Below are 23,444 nucleotides of genomic sequence, written 5' to 3'. Positions count from 1 at the left end.
AGAAGAATTCTCTCATCAAAACACTACACCATAGGGTCCGCTGCATCTCCGACCAGCGTCACATAGCCAGTGAACTGGAGCACGTACACCAAGCCCTCAAGATGAATGGATACTAAGACCGCACAATCCGCAAAGCTGTATTCCCAACCATAGGTAGACAACCATCTGAGGACCCAATAAAAACCGTCACCTTGCCATACATAGCAGGTGTTATCAAAAAATATTTCAAAAATCTTAAACAAACATAAGATCCAGGTCCAATTCAACACAGTACAAAAAAATCCATGATTTGATACCATCTGTGAAGGATGTTATTCCTGACATGCAAAACCCTGGTGTCTACAAATTAAGTTGTGTCTGCCGCAGCAGTTACATTGGGGAAACGAAACGACAGGTCTTGGGCCGTGTTCGCGAACACAAGGCAGATTTGAAACACGACAGAACCAATACCTCTGCCTTGGCTGATCATTGTTATAACGCAGTGGGCTCCCACGATATTGTTTTTTTCTGAGATCAAGGTACTCTGCAAACCTTCGGGCTACCATCAAAATGTGTCCATGAAGCCATCCAGATATATATATATAAACACACAGACAATTTCAACCGAAAAGATGGGTATAAGCTGAACAATCATTGGAAGGAAGTTATTAACCAAGTAAAGTCGTAACTTGGTGTGGTGCTTCCATCCTTCCTGCCGTTTGGCTGTTATCTCCGACTATCTGAGTTGCATTGCCCTTTTGGGTGCCTCTGCATTAACGGCCTGGGGTCTCACTAACATGGCCACCTCTGCTCCCTTAGCCCCGATGTATCGATGGTTCTGGCTCTGTGATGGGCTGTGTGTCTCGCTGGCGCGACCACCGCACCCGTTGCGGTGGTTCACTTATGCGGCGACGGAAGCTCATTTACTTTTACATGCTTTTATCTCTCCCTAATCTCTCTCTCCCTAATCTCCCCCATTAACACAACCTATATACTTGCGTGCGGGGATGGGACTCCTTCCCAGCTCGGACCCCGCCTGCTTGCCCTTGGCCAACATATATAACCTCTTGTTGTAGAAGCTCTCTTGCTGTGTTCTTCCTAGTTCAGCATTTCTACTGCTGGAATATTTTTTCCACCTGCAATCAAAACGGCGTGATATATTGTTTTTTCTACCTACGTGACTTTACCGAAAGAACGAAAGAGTAAGCTCAATAATGTAATCAATGGCCTTAAAATAAGGAAAATAAATTAATGTATTACATTTCAAATCACTAAAAGCCAAAGAAAGTATCTCCCTGTTCAACCAGTGTTTGGCAGTGTTCACCTCCACTGGCGGGCCTATGCCAGTGTTGAATATTCCCAATACTGTGGTGGGGGGGTATCTGCCTATAAAACTACCAACGAGGATTCTAGCTTGCGATCCTCTGATAGCGTGTGTTTTGCATAAAAAATATAACTTTTTGCACATGCTGCAACATTTCTAAAAGTTTTATACGCCTAAAAAAATACTTTAAATTCCACCACTTCTCTCCTGCTGACACCCACCTAAATATCAGACACGATGGCACGCCTTAATTTGAAACGTAAATAATTGCATGCGGTTTTGCCTGAGAGTTGTTTACTCCTGGAGGTCTGACGTGGGCAACAGATTCTCTATAAAAGCCAAGAGGTCCCAGTAGTGAGACACGGCAGTGATCAAGAAACTACAAGCCTTCAAGAAGCTCCAAGTCATTGATCAACCATGCTCGCCTTTCTCGTCTGTGCTGCTCTGCTGGTTGCGGGTGAGTGTTGCTCTTGCTGACAAATTGAGCTGCTAAGTGATTGCAATGCACGCATTTTTTTAGTGGAGCGACCGTTCTAGCTTCTTCAGGAACTAGACTTAGTTCTAGAAGATGCTCGTATGGCACTTCCATACTGCTTTTGTCCAGTTCGGTCGCTGCACATTTAGTTGTTTTAATGATGGTCTGCCAGTGAAGACGGGTGTCAATCGTACATATAATGATGGTCGCGGGAACTTCTTTCAGGTTGGTTCTGTTTTAATCTGAGGCCAAAATCTGAACCTGTACATTTTCTTGAGAACTGTTTTTCGTGTTCAGTTTGATTTCCTTCCCCCGCACCTCTGTTTATCACGGTTTGCTACGTACGGCATAAAAGAAGTTCAACGTACATATGATACGAGACCTCTCAGTCCACGCCACACACATGTGCACCCATCGTCAATCAGTCGTGTGGGGAGACCATCTCTTATCACTATATAACATCTAGATAATCGATATTATTCGCAACATTAGCCAGTTTTAACAAATTATGCTTATTAATTCTTAGAACAATAAAATGCCATCATGACTTCCCAAGCGGATTATATAAACCCTAACATTAACTATCAATGTATCCATCAGGGAAACGATCTGAATCATAGGCAGTAATAAGACGTATTATATAGCACACATACCAGAGCGATATATGCTATCCTATTATTTAACCATTAATTATGCAATTTGATACAAATCACTTTTAACAGATTAAAAGTATGAAATATACGCTGTTTGCTCAAATGTATTCATGATAATGATGCTTTTAAACGATAGCTATATAAATGTTAAACCATTATGCGGAATAATCGTGTATAGTCGTTCCAGGGGTTTATTGATGTCAATAAACAACCAGATACACTGACATTCATTCGGAACATATTCTACAAAATAATCAATCCAAAGCGCATCTGTGGGTCTGCTCCGATATCTTCAAAAGAATAGTATCTTACACTGCAACTGTGAAACCGCTATAATTCACGGTAACGGTTTACAATATTATACACCTGTCAACTCTTTATCAGTGCCTATCTTGTTACAGACAAATTCAGACATTATTGGTCACCCCGTGCCCTTAAAAAAGCTCAACGTTCATCCTACAGTCCCATCACAAGGAAGAAACACAAAAAATAGACAAAAACACGTTTTTTGCCCGTATTGAAACGGCTGTATGCCGTATGGACCTGAAAACTCAATTTGCCTATACAAGAATACGGAGTAAACCATATAGGTTGACGGCCATGATGTTAACGGCACATTATTGACTTCATACACAATCGCGTTGTCGACAGCATTTTTTACGATCATCGTCACTCTCACAGGCGTGTCCTTGAAAAACTCATTCCTGTGGAGGGAGCTGGTAGGAACGTTGGGTTGCTCGTTCAATGGCCAGGGTCAACGGCGGCACCACGTGGTGTATTCCGCAAATATGCCCGACTGTGAGGGCGGGCACAAGCCGGCGTGAAGGGTGGGGACCGAGTGGGGACCTGGGATGGTGGAGAGAAAAAAAAAGCTGTTCCTAAAAAAGAAGAGTACAATACCCACGAATTGGCGGCTCATGTTCAGATTGAGAGCAGCCGCATACTCCAAACGCATGTTGTTGATTCTCCACGTGGAGGGAAAACTGTCGTGAAGATGGCCGGACGTGGTGGGTGGCGACCCACCCCCTCGCGTGTGCCGTGGCCGCCTTCACCACCCAGCCCCTCCCTCCTAACCTAGCCCCTCCCCACCCAGCCCCTCCCTCCTCACCCAGCCCCTCCCCACCCAGCCCCTCCCTCCCCACCCTCCCCTCTCCACCCAGCCCCACCCCTCCCATTTTTGGATGCACGACGGACACAAAAATTCCGTGGGCTGGTGGAACCAGGAGGTTCCTACCAGTATTACCAAAGCTCTGGAGTACGATGCAAGTGCCACGCCCCCCATAATTTCCCCTTTCTTTAAATGGCGAAGCGCCGCTTTTATTTCAGTCCGCTTTTATTGTATTCCGACGCAACGACCTCTTTCAACGGGGGTATGCAAGAATCGACTGGTGGACACCCCCCTCCTTTCTCCCGACTCTCACTTAAACAGCTACTGATGTTTTTAACCCGTATGCAATAATACGCAGGCTATCACTGTTTCGATATGATTTCAGTTGCACCGTGTATTGGGTTTTAGAGGAAGACATTCTCACAGTTACAGTATTAATAAACGTAAAGGTACAATACTCACAATGAAATTATCATGCGTTGAGTCTTGCTTTCATCCCCGCCCATCAGTATAGGTCTCTAGGATTTCCTCAAAGGCGGTGGATCGCGCATCTGAATGCTCCATTGATACGATAGCGTTAATCGGGCTCGGTCCATGGTAGACCGCAGGTAAACAAAAATGACAAAATTGTTCGTAACATGTTTTACTTGTTCGTCTGTTTATTCGGGACTCCTTGTGACCGACTGGGCCCCCCCTATGGGACGCATACGCTGCATACCCCAGAGCTGCACCCCTGAGTACATTTATGTGTGTGTGTACTTTTGTGAGTATAGTATTGCGCGTGTGTGCTATTGTGTGTGTGCTGTTGTTCCTCACAGCTGAGGTGTCGGCTCAGAGCTGTGGGATCGCAGCGTATCCCCAGATCCGCGTGGTGAATGGCGTGGAGGCTCGTGCCAACTCCTGGCCTTGGCAGGTAACGGCAGAGGCTGAATAACAGCCATCACAGCCACACGCTGCATTGTCAGTCGATCTCAGTGCAGCAGCATCCATTGGTGTATATGCCACGTGGAGGCCCTCATCCAGCGGTGCATTGACAAAAAGGCTGCATGTGTGCAACATGAAATGTTCAGATCTTCCACTCTTCCCAATGCCATTGAATCAGTCACTGTATTTTGCATGTGAATCAGAATATTTTCATATTGGAGGAATCCGAAGAGCTTTAAAGCTCTTTTCACAGATATCCAGTAGGGGCAGGTCAGAACGTTACAACAACACAACACAAAAACACAACAGGAGTGCAAAGTATAGGAAAGGTAAACAAATCACTTTAAAATATATACAAATTAAACGAAAATATATTTTTATCTTACCAGATAAAGCCCACTGAGCTATTTCTTTTTTAGAAACGATAGCTCACCAAAGTGGCCCATCATGTGAAAATTTATATCAGCAAAATAATATAGATGCATGTTTTAAAATATGGAGGGATAACCCTGAGCACCCGGGAATAAAATCCACACAACCACAGGGAGAACATGCACACTCCAAATGTACAGGTGTCAGAGTTGGGTTTGAACCCCTGACCTCCCGCATACCAGAAGAGGAATATACCATCACATCACTGTCGGGTCCCTTCAATATAAATATTATTTTTTATATATAGTATCGAAGTTCATATTGCATTTGTACTTCAATTGCCAAGCTTGGGAAAGGCAGTAAAACAACAGCAGAAACAGTCCCAGAACACACCAGGACAACACACAGTCTCTCAATATGATTGTACTTTGGGAGAGCGGAGGCACAGTGGTTTATATACTGCACTACAAACCGGGCTACATGGGTTCCATTTCCAGCAAATGTGGCGAGTGATATCTGAACCAGTCCCGAATTACACCCCTTCGCAACCAGCATTGTGCAAAGACACAAGGGCTAAGTTAGGACTGTATTATTCGATATAATACGGTAATTGGAGTTTTGGACAAATAACAGTAACCACAACCAATCTCGCTGTGTTTGCATTGCAGGCGCTCGTGCAGAGGTACTCTGGAGGAAGATGGGTCAACTACTGTGGAGGAACCCTGATTGATCGTCAATGGGTGCTCACCTCTGCGAGCTGCTTCACGTGAGTCATGGCACCAGTAGAGTCGCTAGTGTGTGTGCAGGCGGTGCAACTGCATCGTGGCCCAGGTACTGTACAGTATTTTCCTGTACCACATTGTGGCCACCAAGGATGGGGCAGTCGATCTTGGGAGCAAGGAGGCGGCCTTTATAAATTACCTTTACACGATGCCGCAATGTGGCAGTGAAAATACCATGCAGTAAATCGCACAATTTCTACTTTGTTTTTTTCGGTAAAGTCACGTAGAAATAATAAAAATAAAATTATATAATAGCATACGACATTTCGATTGCAACACAAGCAATCATCATCAGGTACAGAAGAGCTAAATTTAAGAGAGAGAGGAAGCACACAACCGCAGATATATACAAACCTTAAGTAGAGGGAATTAACACAGACACACCAGGGGACACAGAGAGAGACGGAGCAACACTTAATCAAACAGGGTTTAGCAAAATTTGGGAACTATATAAAGCAACACAGACGGTCGGTTAAAACACAATTAACGCATGGTCTGGTAGATTACACTATTTCAAAGATTGCTAAATTGTAAGTTAAGTGCGAAATTTAAGAGAGAATACAGACAGCAAAGAGACATATGGGGAGAGGCGGGCACACAGTGAATAAGTAAAGCCGCATCTCTGTGCCGACGCCTTAAATAGCCAGAGAAGGTGGGACTGGGTGTCAGAGACAATCGGACGAAAAATTATAAGCATGAAGAGAGCACATATCAAAGGACGGTGCGGGTAGAGGGCACGAGTTGTCACGCAGGGGGCTGTGGAGGCAGTCGCAGCGCCCACTCGGAGACACAAGGCACAAACACAGGCAGAGATAACACAGCGATACAAACACCAAGTCAAGACACAAAGGCAGATACACCAGCAGAGAACAACACAAAGACACAGACTTCATACCTTCCCGTAAAGATGGTTCGAACTTGATTGGTTGCTTTCGTGACTGCCGGAATAACTCTTTGGTTTTTTCGGTAAAGTCACGTAGAAATAATGAAAATAAAATTGCATAATAGCATACGACGTTTCGATTGCAACACAAGCAATCATCATCAGGTACAGAAGAGCTAATAATTTTTCGTCCCATTGTCTCTGAAACCCAGTCCCACCTTCTCTGGCTATTAAGGCGTCGGCCTGCTTCTCCCCATATGTCTCTTTGCGGTCTGTATTCTCTCTTAAATTTCACACTTAACTTACAATTTAGTAATCTTTGAAATAGCTAATCTACCAGACCATGCGTTAATTGTGTTTAACCGACCGTCTGTGTTGCTTTATATAGTTTCCAAATTTTGCTAAACCCTGTTTGATTTAGTGTTGCTCCGTCTCTCTCTGTGTCCCCTGGTGTGTCTGTGTTAATTCCCTCTACTTAGCTCTTCTGTACCTGATGATCATTGCTTGTGTTGCAATCGAAACGTCGTATGCTATGATGTAATTTTATTTTCATAATTTCTACGTGACTTTACCGAAAAAACAAAGAGTAATTCCGGCAGTCACGAAAGCAACCAATCAAGTTCGCACAATTTCTGTTTAGTAATTCCTCACTGAAATGTTTACAGATTTAAGTGATTAAGACCGCCCATTGCTCTGTTATCTCCCCACATCCACCACAACGTGCAGGAATGGCTACAGCTACAGGGTGGTGTTGGGAAAGCACAGTGTGTCCACAACCGAGCCGGGGGAGATCACCCCTCCATTGAGCCTGGCCGTCTGGCATACCTACTGGAATCCCAGCATCCCAACAAATGGGTGAGAACGCAAACACACACACTGATTTGTGTGACACCGTGATAGAATTGCCATGGAGAGATAAAAAATACAAACGTAAAGTGTCATTTAGACAGACAAACACATACACTATAAATAGAAAAACAGACATGCATACAGAGGCATCCATACAGGAACTGTAGGGTCTGCAAAAACTCCTATTATCCTTGGCCGTATTCTTTCAATTATACATGATTAGCTGCAATTTTATTCCGAAAATAATAGGAGTAAATTAGCAGATAATATAATCTACGATATTGGTCCCCCACATCACCACGGTTAGAGGAGAGTTATCTGCACAACGCTGAACCCCAATTGCATGGGGAGCAGGCCCAGACTGGCCATAGGGCATAATTCCGGGCAAATGCTCAGTGGGCCGGTCCATTCTGAGGGCCATTGAGCCGGTCTGTGTGGAGAAATAGCAAATGTTCTCAGAGTAAAAAGAAAAAAATCTAAAAATGTTCTTACCTCGAATGTGTAAGATCCATTGCTTAGTTGGCATTAAATCAGATATTTGGCAGCCCAAAATATTATTCTTCACCAGTCCATTTGTTTTTTGTACCAGCCCAAATGGGCCAATGAGATCGCATGGCAAAAATAAAACTAATACGTCACATCGCAAATCTAGCTTCGAGTATACAGTTTGTCCCCCAGCCCATTAAACAAAAGAATATTGTCCATAGCAATAATTTGGTCCGGTTTGTTTACAAATGCCTGTGCAGATTTTTAGTCCCAGTCCGTCACTGGTATTGAGCGTTGCTTCACGGCTGCCCATCTCGATCCCCCACAGGTACGACATCGCCATGTTCAAGATTGCATCGCCCGTGACCCTCACAAGCAAGGTGCGCCTCGCCTGCCTGCCCAGCGCCAACCAGATCCTGCCCAACAACTACCCGTGCTACGTCACGGGCTGGGGTTCTCTCGACAGTGAGTACCGTTCACTCAGTGCCCATTAAACAAAAAGGAGGCAGAGTTATGGGAAGTGATTTAAGCCGAATGTGTCATTTGCCCCTCCACGTTAGCGAGATGATTCTGGCTGAGAAACTGTCACAAATCACAGTAGAGGGTTGACTCAGCCCTTCATCTTTTTGTAGTCTTCAAAATGAACACAACTCTGTATGGAGTCATTAGAATGCGAGTAGATGGGCTGTGATGCTATGTGCCTTTTGCACATTGAACATGGAGACACCAATGGTTCGCTTGGGGAGCACCTGCTAACGCCACACAACTCCAATGCTTTCACCAATGCTCTCCGTTTCCACATTGTCTGTGCGCGTGAGCAGCCAGCGGCCCCTTCCCCAGCGTGCTGCAGCAGGCCAGCCTGCCCGTGGTCGACTACGCGACGTGCAGCCAACCCAGCTGGTGGGGGAGCAGCCTGAGGAGCAGCGTGATCTGCGCAGGGGGCAGCACCCGCTCTGCGTGCTCTGTGCGTATGGAGTTCAACGCGAGCCAACCTGCCTCAATTATTTGACTAAATTTACTAATGAGAATAGTTATCAACAAAATGTTTCTTTTAAATCTGAATTTAGTCAACAATGTCAATGAGTGGACAACAATCCCCAAGCATGGTGATGACTGTGACCACTGGCATCACTGATTGGCTGACCTGGTAATGTTGGGGGAGCGGAGGGGGGCGGCGCACGTCCCAGCACAATTAATAACTCAGACTGGACAAATAGTGACGGCTTTAGTTGCCTAGACTAACAGAATGACCAAATGAAATCCGGCGACACAATGATTTGACTAAAATTCTTCCGACTAAGTTTTTGCATGACTACATTCAATCAATAAATAGCAGAAGGAATACAAATATTGACTAAATTAATGCCAGAGCCAACAGGGTGCATATTGATTTTGTCATTTATCATAGTTTGACTTTGCCAGACCCTGCCACGTGTGTCTAGCGACCAGAGCAGTGTGGGGCTAGACACAGAAAGGCGTTTCAAGTGATGGGAGGAATCAGGCCTTAGGGTTGTGTGATTTTACTCCATTACTCAGCATCACGGTACTAAAGCGTATTTGATCAGTTTGCTCATCCAGACACCACTCCAATTTCCTGTACTTGCAAGCTCCTGTACTTACCCTTACCAGCACCCACCACCATATCCCGTTTATGCTTTACCTAGTTAACGTGGATGCATGTGTATCCTCTTCTATGCATCACAGGGTGATGGAGGTGGTCCACTGAACTGCCAGCAGTCAGACAATGCCTGGGTGGTGCAGGGAATCACCAGCTACGTCTCATCTCTGGGCTGCAACACAGTCCGCAAGCCCACTGTGTTCACCCGCGTATCAGCCTACAACAGCTGGATCAGCAACGTGAGTGCCAACGCTGTCAATGTCAACGTTCGTACCATGATCTTGCTGTCAATGTCAATATTGATGCTCTTACTGTAGCAATGTCATTGTCATTATCATACAAATGGTACAGTAAAAAGCATTTTCAATAACACGTCACTGTCAGTGTGATTATTGTTATTGCTCGTATGTCATTATCATTGTCAATGTTGATATTGTCGTAAAGATCTATGTAGATGTCACTTAACCTTGAACCTTGTAAAATAATCAGGGAAACGTTTAATGGATGGGGCATATGTGGAGGATTGAAATGGACATGTTATCAAGGCAGGCGTTGAAAGTGGAATTCAGTGGTCAGAAACCTAATGTGAAAACCACAAGATGGTGATAAGACTCGTCAACCTTGGCGCTCAAGTTTTGACTGTGCACTAGCATAAGTGATGGAAAGGTGTGATGTCCTTTTTATTTATTGATCACAATGCAAAGGTGGGATTTGCATGAGTCATCGGTGTGGCTGGTATCAGCCATGTATGATTGCTATCATGTTCGTTTATCTATAGGTACTGACGTTCAAACACCACCCATTCCCGATTTCTCCCGCAGGTCATGAGCGTGTACCGTGAAGCTCCGAAGATCGCCGAGGGAGAGCAGAGCGTCAACAGCGGAGTTAATGCCACAATTGCCGCATTCAAGAAGCCGCAGGCTTAAAGCATCATGCTCTTTACATCAATGCTACCGCTAATACTAGAATTACAGTTTATTGTTACGGGTATTGCCTTTTTTAATGTGGTACTGGACATGTGAGCATAGGATGGGTGGTTTGATGCAGTGAGTTTGTGTGGCCATGGCAGACATATTACCAGTGTTAATGACACTATAACAACTTGGCATTTAGATCACATGTGAAACAATGAGCTTTCTAATTTGACAAAAAATACATTTTTGTCATACCAACATGCATACTGTACTGCCAGTGCTATACAATTTAAAAACATCTTTTTAAAGTAAAGTTCCATAATGAACCGCTATTTTCATAGTAAGTTTACATTTTTTCTACCTTTGTGAAGACAATGTTAAACAATATTGCATATATAGTATGGTACGACTGATTACAAATCCATAATTAGCAAATTATTGACTCGATTTCCAAATACTGTAATGTGATCTCAAGTGTACCGGATCTGCTAATGCTCCACCAGGCAGATATTACCTGGGGCCGTGTGATGTTCTGCGTTGTGTTCAGTCTCCCGACTCATGCATAATCTGGTTGCGTGGCATTACAAAGAGGATCCAGAAACAGAGCTCAATTTGCTGGTGGAGTTTATTTTTAAAAACGTGTTAGCCTCCACGCCATATTCAAAGCATCACTCTCCTATAAAAATGGACATATAGTACGCTATGAATTGTACTTTTTATCAAAAAAATAAAAATATATATTTGTTTTCTGAAATACAAATGACACTAATATAACAACAGCAATGTATGTTAAGATGTTATACCTACAAACATGTGATGGTTTTAAGTCGGATATTTCAGCATAACGGAGACATGGCTGACATCTGTAAAATCTGGCCATCATTGTAGGTGATGGCTAAGACTGTACAGTAGGGCAAAGCGATTGGACAGTGGGGGAGGATTAAACACAATCATTTGAGACTGATCCTGCAGATCAAAGCTACCTCTGAACTATCTATTCAGGTACTGACATTTTGGTGACAATTCATCCAGGTAATTCTACTCATCTGTTCTACGAGCAATGATTGGAAAAACAAGCTCATGGGACGACCTTTAAAGGCATGCATCTTTGGACTACCGAAATAATGTCACTGTTACACGTGTACAGTTTAGCATTGTACAGGCCATTATATTACTTTAATATTGGTCAGGCCAATGTAGCATTTGTGCAATTCCGTCCATTATAATTTAGTAGTGTTTGGGTCACGCAGTATCGTGGTGTATTGTGGGAAGCAGGTTAATGCAGGGTGATGAAGACTCGTTTCATAATGCTTAATGTGTCCGATGTGGTTTATGAATTAACAGTACTGTACTGTGGATTGATAATGTTATTGGTGAATGTTTGGGTTGGTGTAAAATAAACATTTGAAGTACAAAATAAAGTATCTGATTTGTTTCATTGCCTGGTACATTTACCACACACCATTCACCTGGCTGTCATAACATACAGGCACTCACAACTTGCTTGACGTATTGCATTTACGTATGTTGAACTTATTATATATGGATGTATGTATGTTGAACCTATTTCGAACACCATACATAGCGAACTGTGCTAATCATCTCACATCTGACACCACCAAACACTCGTTACTCAGCACTCATCACTCAACTTCCAATCACCCAAAACCTACATTCACTAGACTCACCACTGACCAAAGATCGCCCATGTAGCCTTAGTCTGTTGGGGCAAGTGCTTTAAGCATGCACCTCTGAAGGCACTCGAGGGGTTGATAGGGCCAGTAACATGCCTGACTGCCTTTGTCTCGCTAGTGACAATGTTTCCACAAAGAAGTAGGTAATCAATTGAGGCACGGTCGACCTATGCGCGATCCTGGGCCGGTTCAGGTATTCGCCACTGATATTGGTCGTGAGCGGGAATAGAACTAGCTTCGCCGGATACAGAGCACCTTTGATTAGCTCTGTTGGCTACGTACGGTACGAAATAAGTTAAACATACATACAGAGTGCACTACACTAACCACTGTGCTATCACTCCCACTCACTACTTATTCGTGGTGATATATGTAGGGCAGCGAAGACATGGGTTTCTTGCAGCGTCAGGACATCAATATGTTTGTTCATTGTGTTCGCGAGATACTCGCACTTCCCTCAATGTACAGTTGGAGGGTACCTGTCTCAGGGCCTATCTATGCACGTTGTTTGGCCATGAACGGGGCCGTTGGCGTGGCTTGTGTCGTTGCGCTGGAGGCTGATAACTCGTTCGGTCGCCACGTTGATGGCATTCGTTGTTATTTCTCACTTAACAGAGTGGGCAACGTGAAGGCTGCTTCCTTCCACTTCCAACTTCCACTCACCAAACACGACTGAACACGTATGACTCACCTAATCCTCGTCACTCACCACTCATTACTGACCATTCAAACAAGATTATAACAATGCATCACGTACTTGCTGACATTTATTTAGGATTGGTGGCCCACGCAAATGTTGCGAAACATCCTTCCAATGTGCGTCGAGGTGCCATACCCCGACTGGCCAGGAGACGGCGGTAGAGCCCAGAGTCAGTTTAACACGTAGGATTTCGCGACCAATAGCATCCATAATACAGGTTTTTGGGTTGGATCGCGTAGATATATAAATCTGTCGTTAAAAAGGTGGACTTCTACACAAACCTGGCTGTCGCCTGATGAAGCTAGTTGTAATTACTGGCGAAACGTCGTAGTCAGTTTGTTAATGCAGTGGCTTGGCTCTCCAACACACCGGTGTGCTGTACCAGTGATGCATTGGCTTGTTCTGTTTACAGGACAACCCTTACTAACTGGCTGTCGGGTGGTGGCGAGTTTAACGACACATTTATATACTTACGTCATCTATAAAAAAAAACGGAATTAGAACCCACAGTGTCCACGTTTTGTCAATTCCCCCTCCAGTTTAATGAGTGGAGTTTGGCCGGGTAGAGTCCAAGCTTGCATTTGGTCTTGAGAAACCTGCAGGAATGTAATGTATGTGTGATGGTGCAAATGACGACTTGGAGGCAGATCTTCTTAGGGGCTTACGCCAGGGTTTATTAGGGGCTTACGCCTGGGGTTATTTAGGGGCTTACGCCTATGTTGGCATGGGCTAATATATATCTCCCCAGGGATAGGGTACTGGGAGTCCCTAACACACACACACTACCCGGGCTCTTCCCACTGCACCGGCCGAGGGAAAAACCAACATCGGCCGGCCGGGTGAAGCAGCCACTCTAGCCTCTTGCTAGCCTACCCTACCCTGGGTCCCGACTTCCACCCACTCCCATTTCCGGCTCTCACGACGATCCCGCTCATGTCACGGGTTCCAGCTTAAGAACCCCAGGGGGACATATCACCGCCCAGCCCCCTGTGTATGACATCGCTTCCCATGACGTCATCATACCGGAAGATCCGCCTGACGTCACTTCCTGTGACGTCATTGCAGAAGGAAGGTGAGCGTGACGTAACGTCACCGACCACTACTCTACATATGTATCTGTGTTAATTTGTACTTCGATACGTTATTTGTATTTAAGAGTAACTTGCTCAACATTTTTCTATCTTGTTCTCATATGTCAATGACTGATAAACATTAAAAAGAGCTTCACTGCTCATCAGATTTCTCCAGTCAAAATAAAGATTTAATGTTTCTGAACATAACTTTGCATACAGTCAACAGTGGTCATACTGTGGGTCTCCATCATAGGACTGTGTAATTTCCAACAATCAGCATTACTTAATATGAATATCTCCCATGTCACACATTTCGTGGCACCCTTTGTCTCGGCCTCGCTGTGCGCTGCGTTGCACCACTATCTGAGTAGATAACCTCGCATTCAATTAACTTTCAGAGCCAGGGTGAACATCTGACTCCAAACATATTTAATTAATTGAACGAGGTAAAACTGATGGGAAAAACACAGCACAAATACAGCATCTGTTAATGCTTGGAGATATCAATACAATGAATGGACACTAGAGCATCTTAACATTGTCTTTGATAACATGAAACTCAACACTAGATTCTGGATGGACCAGGCACCTACATTAGTACTGAATAGCTATACAAGAGAATTAGCTACTGTGTTAAGGGCACATCGTGTAATCGCCATACTGTAGCCTAAATTTACAGCACCACATATATCACTGAACTGTGGATGAGATATTTCGTCATCCTTGCTCTCATGATCGCAATAAGGTTACATGGGTACGAGTCTGACTCGACTTTTTCAATTACAAGTAACACTCACATTAAGGCAAGTGGCAGGTTTCGTTGTTAACTAGGCCGCATATTTATCATAACAATTTAACAGCATTATAAAGGCATTTACAGCATTATAAGGCTTGTTATAAAATTATAACAGCATTCCCAGTATCATAAGAACATAAACGACCTTACAGACAATGCTTCTTAAAGTCCCACAATGAACAGTTGCATATGTCTTCACGGGGATGCTCTTTGTGCCACATTTTGTACTCTGTGTAATGGCTGACACCCTGCCGCGTGGCTGAGAGGGAATCTTAAATCGTAACTTCCTGGTCATGTGACCAAACTCAACCTCCAAACAGGAAATTCCTGTGTACACACACCCCCACACCTGCCGTGAGGCAGAACACTCCCCGTCTAGTATCTAGGAGATACCACCATTTATTTTCTATCTCATAAACAAATGTATAACAAAGTTCAATGGGTCAACTTATTTGTCCATATATTTGCGAGAGAAAAGCAGTACTGTCTCAACTATGGGCCTGACGAAAGTCCTAACGACACCTTGCTTCGCAATTATAACCTCGACCTTTCGAACTTTTCCATCGGCACTAGGAATAGTCTTGAGGATAAGGCCCATTGGCCACTCATTCCATTTGACTTGGTTGTCCTTCAGTAGGACGAGGTCATCTTCTCGGATGTCTGGTCTGTTAGACTGCCACTTGCTGCGCACTTGGAGTGTCGTAAGGTACTCGTTTTTCCAGCGACGCCAGAACGTGTTAACGAAGCTCTGCACTTGCCTCCATTGACGTCTGTAGAGGTCTGCAGTGCTGACCTCCTCAGTGGGTGCTGTGAGCACATCTGTCTTCTGGGTAAGAAGTGGAGCAGGAGTCAATATGAATGGTGACTCTGGGTCGGTTGAGATGGGGATCAGGGGTCTTGAGTTAATTATAGCTGAGACCTCGGCCATGAGAGTGGTCAAGACCTTGCGAGAGAGCTGTGTGGACCTGACATCACACAGCATGGAGTCGAGAATGTGTCGAGCAATCTCGATCATGCGTTCCCAGACTCCACCCATATGCGAAGAGTGAGGAGGGTTGAAGATCCATGTGCAGCCTTGGTCACTAAGGAATTTCCCTAAAGAATGATCTTCAACATTTTCCGTATAGATCTTAAGCTCTTTACATGCTCCAGTGAAATTGGTTCCACAATCAGAATGGAGTTGCTTGGCTGGCCCTCTGATGGCGAAGAACCTCCGGAGTGCATTTATAAAACTCGAAGAGTCCATGGATTTGATTACTTCGATGTGCACTGCTCGTGTACTCATACAGGTGATCAGCACTGCCAAACGTTTGCTGTTCACAAGCCCTTTTCTGGTGCGACGGGAGATGACTGTCCACGGTCCGAACACGTCGATCACTACAGAGGTGAAAGGAAGTTCCATACTTAGTCGATCGGCTGGGAGGTCTGCCATTTTCTGTTCTTCCTGTTTTCCACGTAGCTTGCAACACCTAATACACTTGTGGATTGTGCTGGTGATGCACCTCTTTGCTCCAACGATCCACAACCCTGCAGATCGGATTGCTCCTTCTGTGAAGTGCCGACTTTGGTGCTTGACCTTCTCGTGGTAGTATTGCACAAGTAAAATTGAGATGTGGCTCTGGCTTGGGATTGAGGGGGTTTCGTTCATTCTCATCTAATTTTGCATTCCCTAGCCGACCACCGATCCTGAGCAAGCCGTCTTTGTCCATCCTGGGGTTTAACTTCCTGAGGGTGCTGACCCGAGGAAGGTCTTCTCCCTTGCTGATGGACTTGATCTCACTTGCATAAGTTGCCTGTTGCACACAGCAGAATATTCATTTCCTTGCTCTGAAAAGTTCATCTTCAGTGCGTGGCACTGTGCAGTGATGCCACCCATTGCAGCTACAAGTGGTGCCTCTCATCGGGTGATGGAAGCAGTCTGCAATATGCATTAGATGTGCTATCGCTCGCACGATCGTCGTCCATTTAGAGAAATCTTAAAAATGGTGTGGACTCAGTGGACTTCTTGGTCGCACATTTGTGACCAAGGTTGTCACTTGAGGACAAATCTCCTTGTCTGACTAGGACTCTACGAGTCCAAAAGTCTCATTGGTAGTACCTGGGCCACCGTCACGTCGTAAGAGGAACACTGGACCCGTCAGCAAGATGGTTTGCTTCAGCAGAGATGCAGGGGCAGACCTAGTTGCGAGATCTGCGTGATTCTGTTCAGTTGGAACGTCATTCCATTGTTCTGGCTGAGTCGATCTCCTGATGCGTTCCACCCTGTTGCTGATGTAGGCGTTGAACCTTCTGGTTTGGTTGTTTATGTAGCCCAGAACGACGTTACTTTTCGTGTAGAACTTTACCGCATCCAGTTTAATGACCAATTCGTCTAAGATCAGTTCCACCACTGCTGTAGCTAAAACTGCTCCACACAGCTTAAGCCTTTGGATGGTATGTTCTGGTTGTGGGGCCTTGCCGTGGAACTCCTTCCAGGATTCTCACTCGGACAACAGCTCCGGGTCTAGGAACGGAGAGGCCACGGCCTGCAGAGCAACAAGCAGCAGCTTCAGCTTAGTCTTCTTCTTGTCAGTCAGGACTGGCTTGGAAAAACGTGGAGGAACAAAATCCAGTGAAGACGGTGGATGAACAAGCGAAGTCGTGGTGACCATGGTGGTTTCTTTGTAGATCTGCATGGTACAGCATTGAGTTTTCTCTTCGTGTTGCTCTTTCAGCGTGAAGTGGTTGGGGCACGGTTTGAAGAGTGACGTGCGTCCATTCGTGAGCACACTTGTTCTGAATGTGCTAATGTGGTCTGGTTTGTGTGTTCCATCGAAACAGACATCATCTACGATGACCCATCCTAGGTCGAGTCACTCGGCATAGGGAGTGGCGTGAGGTTCATTGCGTTGATCGCGAACCTTGTGGACTCTCAGCATGTCCCTGCGACACGTCTTGTATCACTGCCTGCACATTATCATCGAGCAGTTCAAGGAAGTGCTCTTGCATGCGCACTCCCTCGATGCCCTCGTATGTTTTCACCTTCTTCAGGAGGAAGATGTATTTATTTGCCAGCAGCTTGTAGCTTGAACTGCTCACCTTCACTCGCTGTATGGCCCGCTGAATTGAGGCCACTGTGTCTGAGGTGTTTTGAGCTTCAGATATATCTGCTTCAACCCGGTCCCATGCCCTTTCTATCCTGGCATCAAGGTCTTGCTTCTCAGCACCATAGCTTTCCAAGGCCCTTTGTGTCAGCCTGACCTCTCTTTGTGGCCTTGAACTTCCTTGGTCCTCTTGAGGCAAGATGGGAGGTCCTGTATTGCTTAAATCACTTGCTTCAGTATCTCTCCCTGTTGAACTGTGGCTTTCCACGCCGCGATGCTTGCAACACAAATATAATGTAGACTAGCTGCAGATCTGGCTGCTTGGGAGCTCCAAGAAGACTGTCTTTTTACTGTCTCGGCCTCGCTGTGCGCTGCGTTGCACCACTATCCGAGTAGATAACCTCGCATTCAATAAACCTTCAGAGCAAGGATGAACATCCGATTCCAAACATATTTCATAAATTTACCGAGGTAAAATTGATGGCAAAAACACAGCACAAATACAGCATCTGTTAATACCTAGAAATATCAATACAATGAATGAACACGACAGCATCATAACATTTTCTTAGATAACAGGAAACTCAACACCAGATCCTAGATCAGTGGTTCTTAACCTTGTTGGAGGTACCGAACCCCACCAGTTTCATATGCGCATTCACCGAACCCCTCTTTAGTGAAAAATAAAATGTGATTTTTTTCAAATTCAAGACATTGATATGTTTTTTACTGGTACACAAAATGAGCCGTGCATGAACTTTACCTTGTTCAAAGAATAAAACCAACACAATGCATAAACTCACAACAAATTACATACCTGGAAATCAATGTGACTTCTGCTGTTGCCTTTGAGAGATCAGTTCAGATATGCGTGGCTTCACCTTGGCAAGTGCCACTCTCATGTCATTTTCACAGCAAAGTCTGTTCCTTTTCTTCGTTTTTATGTCCAGCATCCTCGAAAAGGATTGCTCACAAAGATATGTTGTAACAAATGGTATAAAAAAATCCAGGGCTTTCTTAGCAATAACTGGATACTTGTTCATTTGTCGACGCCAAAACGTTGAGAGCGTTGTTGTTCTGAAGAGTTGCTGTTGAACCTGGCTCTGCTGAATTTCAATGATTTCGTCGAGGAATTCATCATTGACATCTGCTGTTTCAACAGCAAACGTGAACGGCTGTCTCACCCATGCTGGATATGACTCTCTTGTAGGGAAATATCCGTCGAGAGACTTTGCAAGCTCATCTAAGTGCGTGGCAATTGTTTGCTTCAGTTCCGTGGATACAGAAATATCTCCGATTCCAGACACATCTTCGATCTTACTTGCACAGTCGTCCAGAAGCGGGAAGTTTGCGAAGTTATTGTTCTCTGTTCGTCGTTTCCATAACGGTAGCTTTTTATGAAAAGCCTTCAGGTGTTCTTCCGCTTCCATGATATTGACTCCACCACCCTGCATCTGCTGATTGAGATGATTGAGAGCTGCGAATATATCAGCCATGTACGCTAAAATGAGAATGAACTCAGGATTTTTGAAGCAATCTGCATGGCAGTGTTGGTGCTCTTGCAAAAACAGGGCTAATTCCACACGCATGGCAAAAACACGATTCAGCACCTGTCCCCGGGATAACCACCGAATATTAGAATGGAGCAGAAGTACCTCAAATTCAGAGCCCATTTCTTTACACAGCTCACTGAAGATGCGGTGCCTCAGAGCACTTTTTCGCACATAGTTCACACATTCCACCACAGTTTTTAATACTTCTGCCATTTTTGGAGGTAAGGTTTTTTGTTGCCAACGCATGCCTGTGCAGAATACAATGCGTCACAATGATGTGTGGTGCATCGGCCTTTACTAGCGCACCAAAACCAGACTTTCTTCCCAGCATGACTGGAGCTCCGTCCGTACAAACTGCAGAAACCATATCCCATGAAAGATTGTTGTCTCTGAAGAAGTCATCCACAAGCTTCTTCACATCGGCTGCCTTCGTTGTTGTTGTAAGAGGCTTACAAAATAAAAACTCTTCTTTTATCATGTTGTCTTTCACATAGCGTACAAAAACAGCAAGCTGGCTTAGATCAGAAACGTCTGTGGTTTCGTCGAGTTGAAGGCTGAATTTTGCCGGGCTTGAAATCAGATCCGCGACTACTTGAGCCAAGATGTCTTTACTCATGTCTTCTATTCTGTCACTGACGGTGTCATTTGAAAGGGGAATTTGGGATAATTTACCTTCGGCCCTGTTCCGAGTATCAGATTCGCCATCTTTAATGCAGCTGGTTTCACAAGTGTTTCACCAATGGTGTGTGGCTTGCCCTGCTTTGCGATCAGGTAAGCAACTTCGTACGATGCTGTCAGGATCGGTTTGTTAACAGGTACAAATCCAAGAGCAGGCAGAGTGGCCCTTTCATCGAATCTGGCTCTCTTCACCCTGAATTCAGCAAGTGTTGTGTTCTTGTATTCCCCGTCTCCATGCAGCTTCAAGAAGTGTTCCTTTAGTTTTGCCGGTGCAAGACTAGAGTTGCTCAACTTGGCGTTGCAAATCATGCAGATAGGACGCTCACTCCCATCACGTTCCGTGATACATGAGAATCCATGTTGTACATATTCGTCCGACCACTTTCTTCTTTTGCCCGACATAGTTAGTATGGATAAAATATTAAAGAAATCACACGACGTACGACAACAACAGTCACACGTTGACTACTGAGTACGCACTAAATTCCCCGCAGCGCTGATTGGCCAAGCAGTGTAGCATGATCATCTGCAGCCAGTGATGGCCAAGCGGGCCGTGTGTGTCATCACAAATTTACACAATAATTCAAGTGTGTCCGGACCTCCGTGGCGGGGGCTCTGCCGAACCCCTGAGATCGACTCACCGAACCCCTGGGGTTCGATCGAACCCAGGTTAAGAACCACTGTCCTAGATGGATCAGGCACCTACATTAGTACTGAATAGCCATACAAGTGAATAAGCTACTGTGTTAAGTAAGGGCACATCGTGTAATCACCATACTGCAGCCTAAATGTACAGCACCACACATAACACTGAACTATGGATGAGATATTTCGTCATCCTTGCTCGCAAGATCGCAATAAGGTTACATGGGTACGAGTCTGACTCGACTTTTTCAATTACAAGTAACATTCACAATAAGGCAAGTGGCAGGCTTCGTTGTTAACTAGGCCTCATATTTATCATAACAACTCAACAGCATTATAAAGGCATTTACAACATTATAACGGTCATTCTAACATCATTCCCAGTATTATACGAACATAAACGAACTTACAGACAATGCTTCTTAAAGTCCCACAATGAACAGTTGCCACGATGTTGTACTCTGTGTAATATCTGGCACCCTGCTGCGTGGCTGAGAGGGAATCTTCAATCGTAACTTCCTGGTCACGTGACCAAACTCAACCTCCAAACAGGAAATTCCTGTGTACACACACCCCCCACACCTGCCATGGGGCAGAACACCTGCCATGGGGCAGAACACCCTTTGACCGTCCAGCCACGGGGATCCCCAGCGGCAGCTATCTCTGTGATGCATGAGTGAACTCAGCACCGGCCGACAATCGGGCATTAGTCTGTCAGTAAGGGAGCGATATTGCAGTGTGGTCAAAGGGTGCGGCCACAGTAGTGCCTGTGTGAGTACCTTACAGGAGGGACAGTGGGAATAGAAGAGCCGATAGTCATGTAAAAATGAAGGTTTTACAATAGATCGCGACAGAGTTTTTCAGAATGGCCATGGGAGGGCCCGGAATGAGCCACAGAGATGTATGTATGTTGAACTTCTTTTGCACAGAACGTAGAAGACCATGCCAATTGGAAGTTCGGGAGGAAAACAAACTAAACACACAACGCAGTTCTAAACATATGAGTTTGCAAACTAAACTTAAAAGTGCCTTGCTCCCGTGATTTCCTAACATCGAAGAAAGAGCATACCAGATGTATGCAGATGGGCATCTGAAAGCAAGCAATTCAGTGGCCGTCTTTGTTTGATGGTTAGCCAAAAGCCTCTGCGAAGATGACTGAAGTTTGCGTGCTGATTTTTTTGCTCCTTGACATCAGCAAGGCATTGTGGTTATTTTATGGAAAGCACTTTGTGTGGAATGAGTGCGACCATATAATGCATTCGTTGGGCAACTGGAAGCCACTGCAACTCAGTGAACACTGGACATACATGGTCGGATCTTGCAGTATCCATCATAACACGTGCCAAAGCATTTTGTACACACTGCAGCTTACTATTTTTTTGCAAGACATCTCGTAGAGTAGTGAGTTGCAATAATTGAGCCTTGTCGATACTGTGCTACACACCATCATACTGTCTATGTTATGACTCAATAGTAGTCGAATGTGTCGGTGAGCCCTCATATGAAATTTGCAGGACCCGACTATATTTTGCACCTTGTGGTCAAACGACATTATGCTTGAGTATATTGCCGAGCCTCTTTAAATAAATAGAAAACTCACTAACGGCATCTGCGACTGCCACACCTGATCCTCCCACAAATGTTTTCGCCTGAGCCTGAGTGCCAATCAGCAGAACCTCCGATTTTCCTGGATTAAGCAGCAACTGGTTTTGTGAAAACCACATGCACCACTAATACGCAATCTTCGAGGTTATTGAGGCTCTTCATGTCTAACTTTGACTTCACTGTGATGAACAATTATGTAGCATCAGCATATTGATGGAACTTGATAAGATGCGAGGATATGACATCTGCGATCGGAAAGACATATGTTGAAAATAGGAAGGGCCCGAAGATGGACCCCTGGTGGTATGTCAACTAGGTATGGCAAAGGTGATGACTGTTTGTCACCCAGCTTGACGAACTGTGATTGGAAATAGGGGAATGAATGAATCCACTCTAGTGCCGTAATCAATATAACAAAACTTGATCATAGCTGATCTATGGTTTCGAAGATGCCTCAGACATTAAGGCCAGCCAACACAGTGGTGCACCGGTCATACATGTCCTGTAGAGATCTTCAGTGATCTTTAATAGAGCCCTCTCCGTGATGTGGAACTTCCGGTACCTCAACTGAAACGGGTTGATTGTCTGTCACAGCGATGTGGGGAAGTAACCGCTTCAGACAAAGGTGTTCTATGCGCTTTGAAATCGTACTCATGTTTGAAATTGGGCAATCGTTTCTGGGGTCACTATGGCTCAAGCCAACTTTTTTCAGGAGCGGGGTTACCTCCGCCATTTTTAACCAGTCTGTGAAACAGAGATTTGCCAGGTGGATAATCAACGGCTAAAGCACGTCTGAGTATTATTTGAGACTCGGCGTGTGGATGTAATCGAGCGGCAACATCTTATTTGGCGTACTGTGCGATGATCATCGACACCTCTGCCACCGACGTTGATGCCAGGGTTTTGACTTTTGCATTGGTTCCAGGTTGAACAAACTCAAATGGCAGAATGGGAGAATGCATTTCCTTCAAGTTAGAAACTTCCATTTTGATCGTCACTATTTTATTGGCTAAGAACATCGCAAGTACTTTGCACAGACCGGGTTGACTGGTTGATGGGTGTTTGGAGTGCAGCAGATCCTTCGCGATTTACGACAGAGCACGGGGGTTGCGAGCCGACTCCTTGACATTCAGAGCATAGAACGATCTGCGAGACTCAATAATGAGGCAATTGGCAGATCTGCAGGTGGCTCTGTAGGCAAGTAGGACAGTCTCGAAACTATCTCTCTTACAAAGACACCACAGCCATCT

General features: G+C 44.9%; 2 protein-coding genes across 4 annotated transcripts in view; one reads left to right on the top strand and one right to left on the bottom strand.

Moving 5' to 3' along the window:
* Nucleotides 1-21,103, bottom strand: part of LOC142924346 (chymotrypsin-like elastase family member 2A) — a 43,746-nt gene extending 22,643 nt beyond the window's left edge. The window contains exon 1 of one of the 3 annotated variants that reach the window (XM_076066656.1): nucleotides 21,000-21,103. Coding sequence is in view for 1 of the 3 variants with exons in the window: in XM_076066655.1 (XP_075922770.1) it covers nucleotides 14,781-14,925 (145 nt within the window). In the remaining 2 variants the exon portion in view is untranslated. Of the gene's footprint in view, nucleotides 1-14,780; nucleotides 15,569-20,999 lie in introns of those variants that run through there. The other 2 variants (XM_076066657.1, XM_076066655.1) reach the window with 2 other exon arrangements.
* LOC142924345 (chymotrypsin-like elastase family member 2A) lies at nucleotides 1,652-11,791 on the top strand. The gene is made up of 8 exons (XM_076066654.1): nucleotides 1,652-1,760; nucleotides 4,358-4,452; nucleotides 5,504-5,601; nucleotides 7,227-7,355; nucleotides 8,164-8,300; nucleotides 8,657-8,799; nucleotides 9,540-9,692; nucleotides 10,275-11,791. Exons 1-8 carry the CDS (start codon nucleotides 1,721-1,723, stop codon nucleotides 10,377-10,379), a joined length of 900 nt encoding a protein of 299 aa, XP_075922769.1. The 5' UTR covers nucleotides 1,652-1,720; the 3' UTR covers nucleotides 10,380-11,791.
* Nucleotides 21,104-23,444: the final 2,341 nt, after the last annotated feature.

Source organism: Petromyzon marinus, chromosome 12 (assembly GCF_048934315.1).
Source record: "Petromyzon marinus isolate PM22_M1 ecotype Great Lakes invasive population chromosome 12, UKy_Petmar_22M1.pri1.0, whole genome shotgun sequence".
NCBI lineage: Eukaryota > Metazoa > Chordata > Hyperoartia > Petromyzontiformes > Petromyzontidae > Petromyzon > Petromyzon marinus.
Note: the sequence above shows the minus strand (reverse complement) of the source record. Positions and strands in the feature narration are given on the sequence as shown.

Bases quoted from the DNA above. Each gene is read 5' to 3' on its own strand.
- LOC142924345 (XM_076066654.1), top strand. From the start codon at position 1,721: ATGCTCGCCTTTCTCGTCTGTGCTGCTCTGCTGGTTGCGG. The intron at 5,602-7,226 runs GTGAGTCATGGC...CACAACGTGCAG, and splicing joins ACCTCTGCGAGCTGCTTCAC to GAATGGCTACAGCTACAGGG. The intron at 7,356-8,163 runs GTGAGAACGCAA...GATCCCCCACAG, and splicing joins CCCAGCATCCCAACAAATGG to GTACGACATCGCCATGTTCA.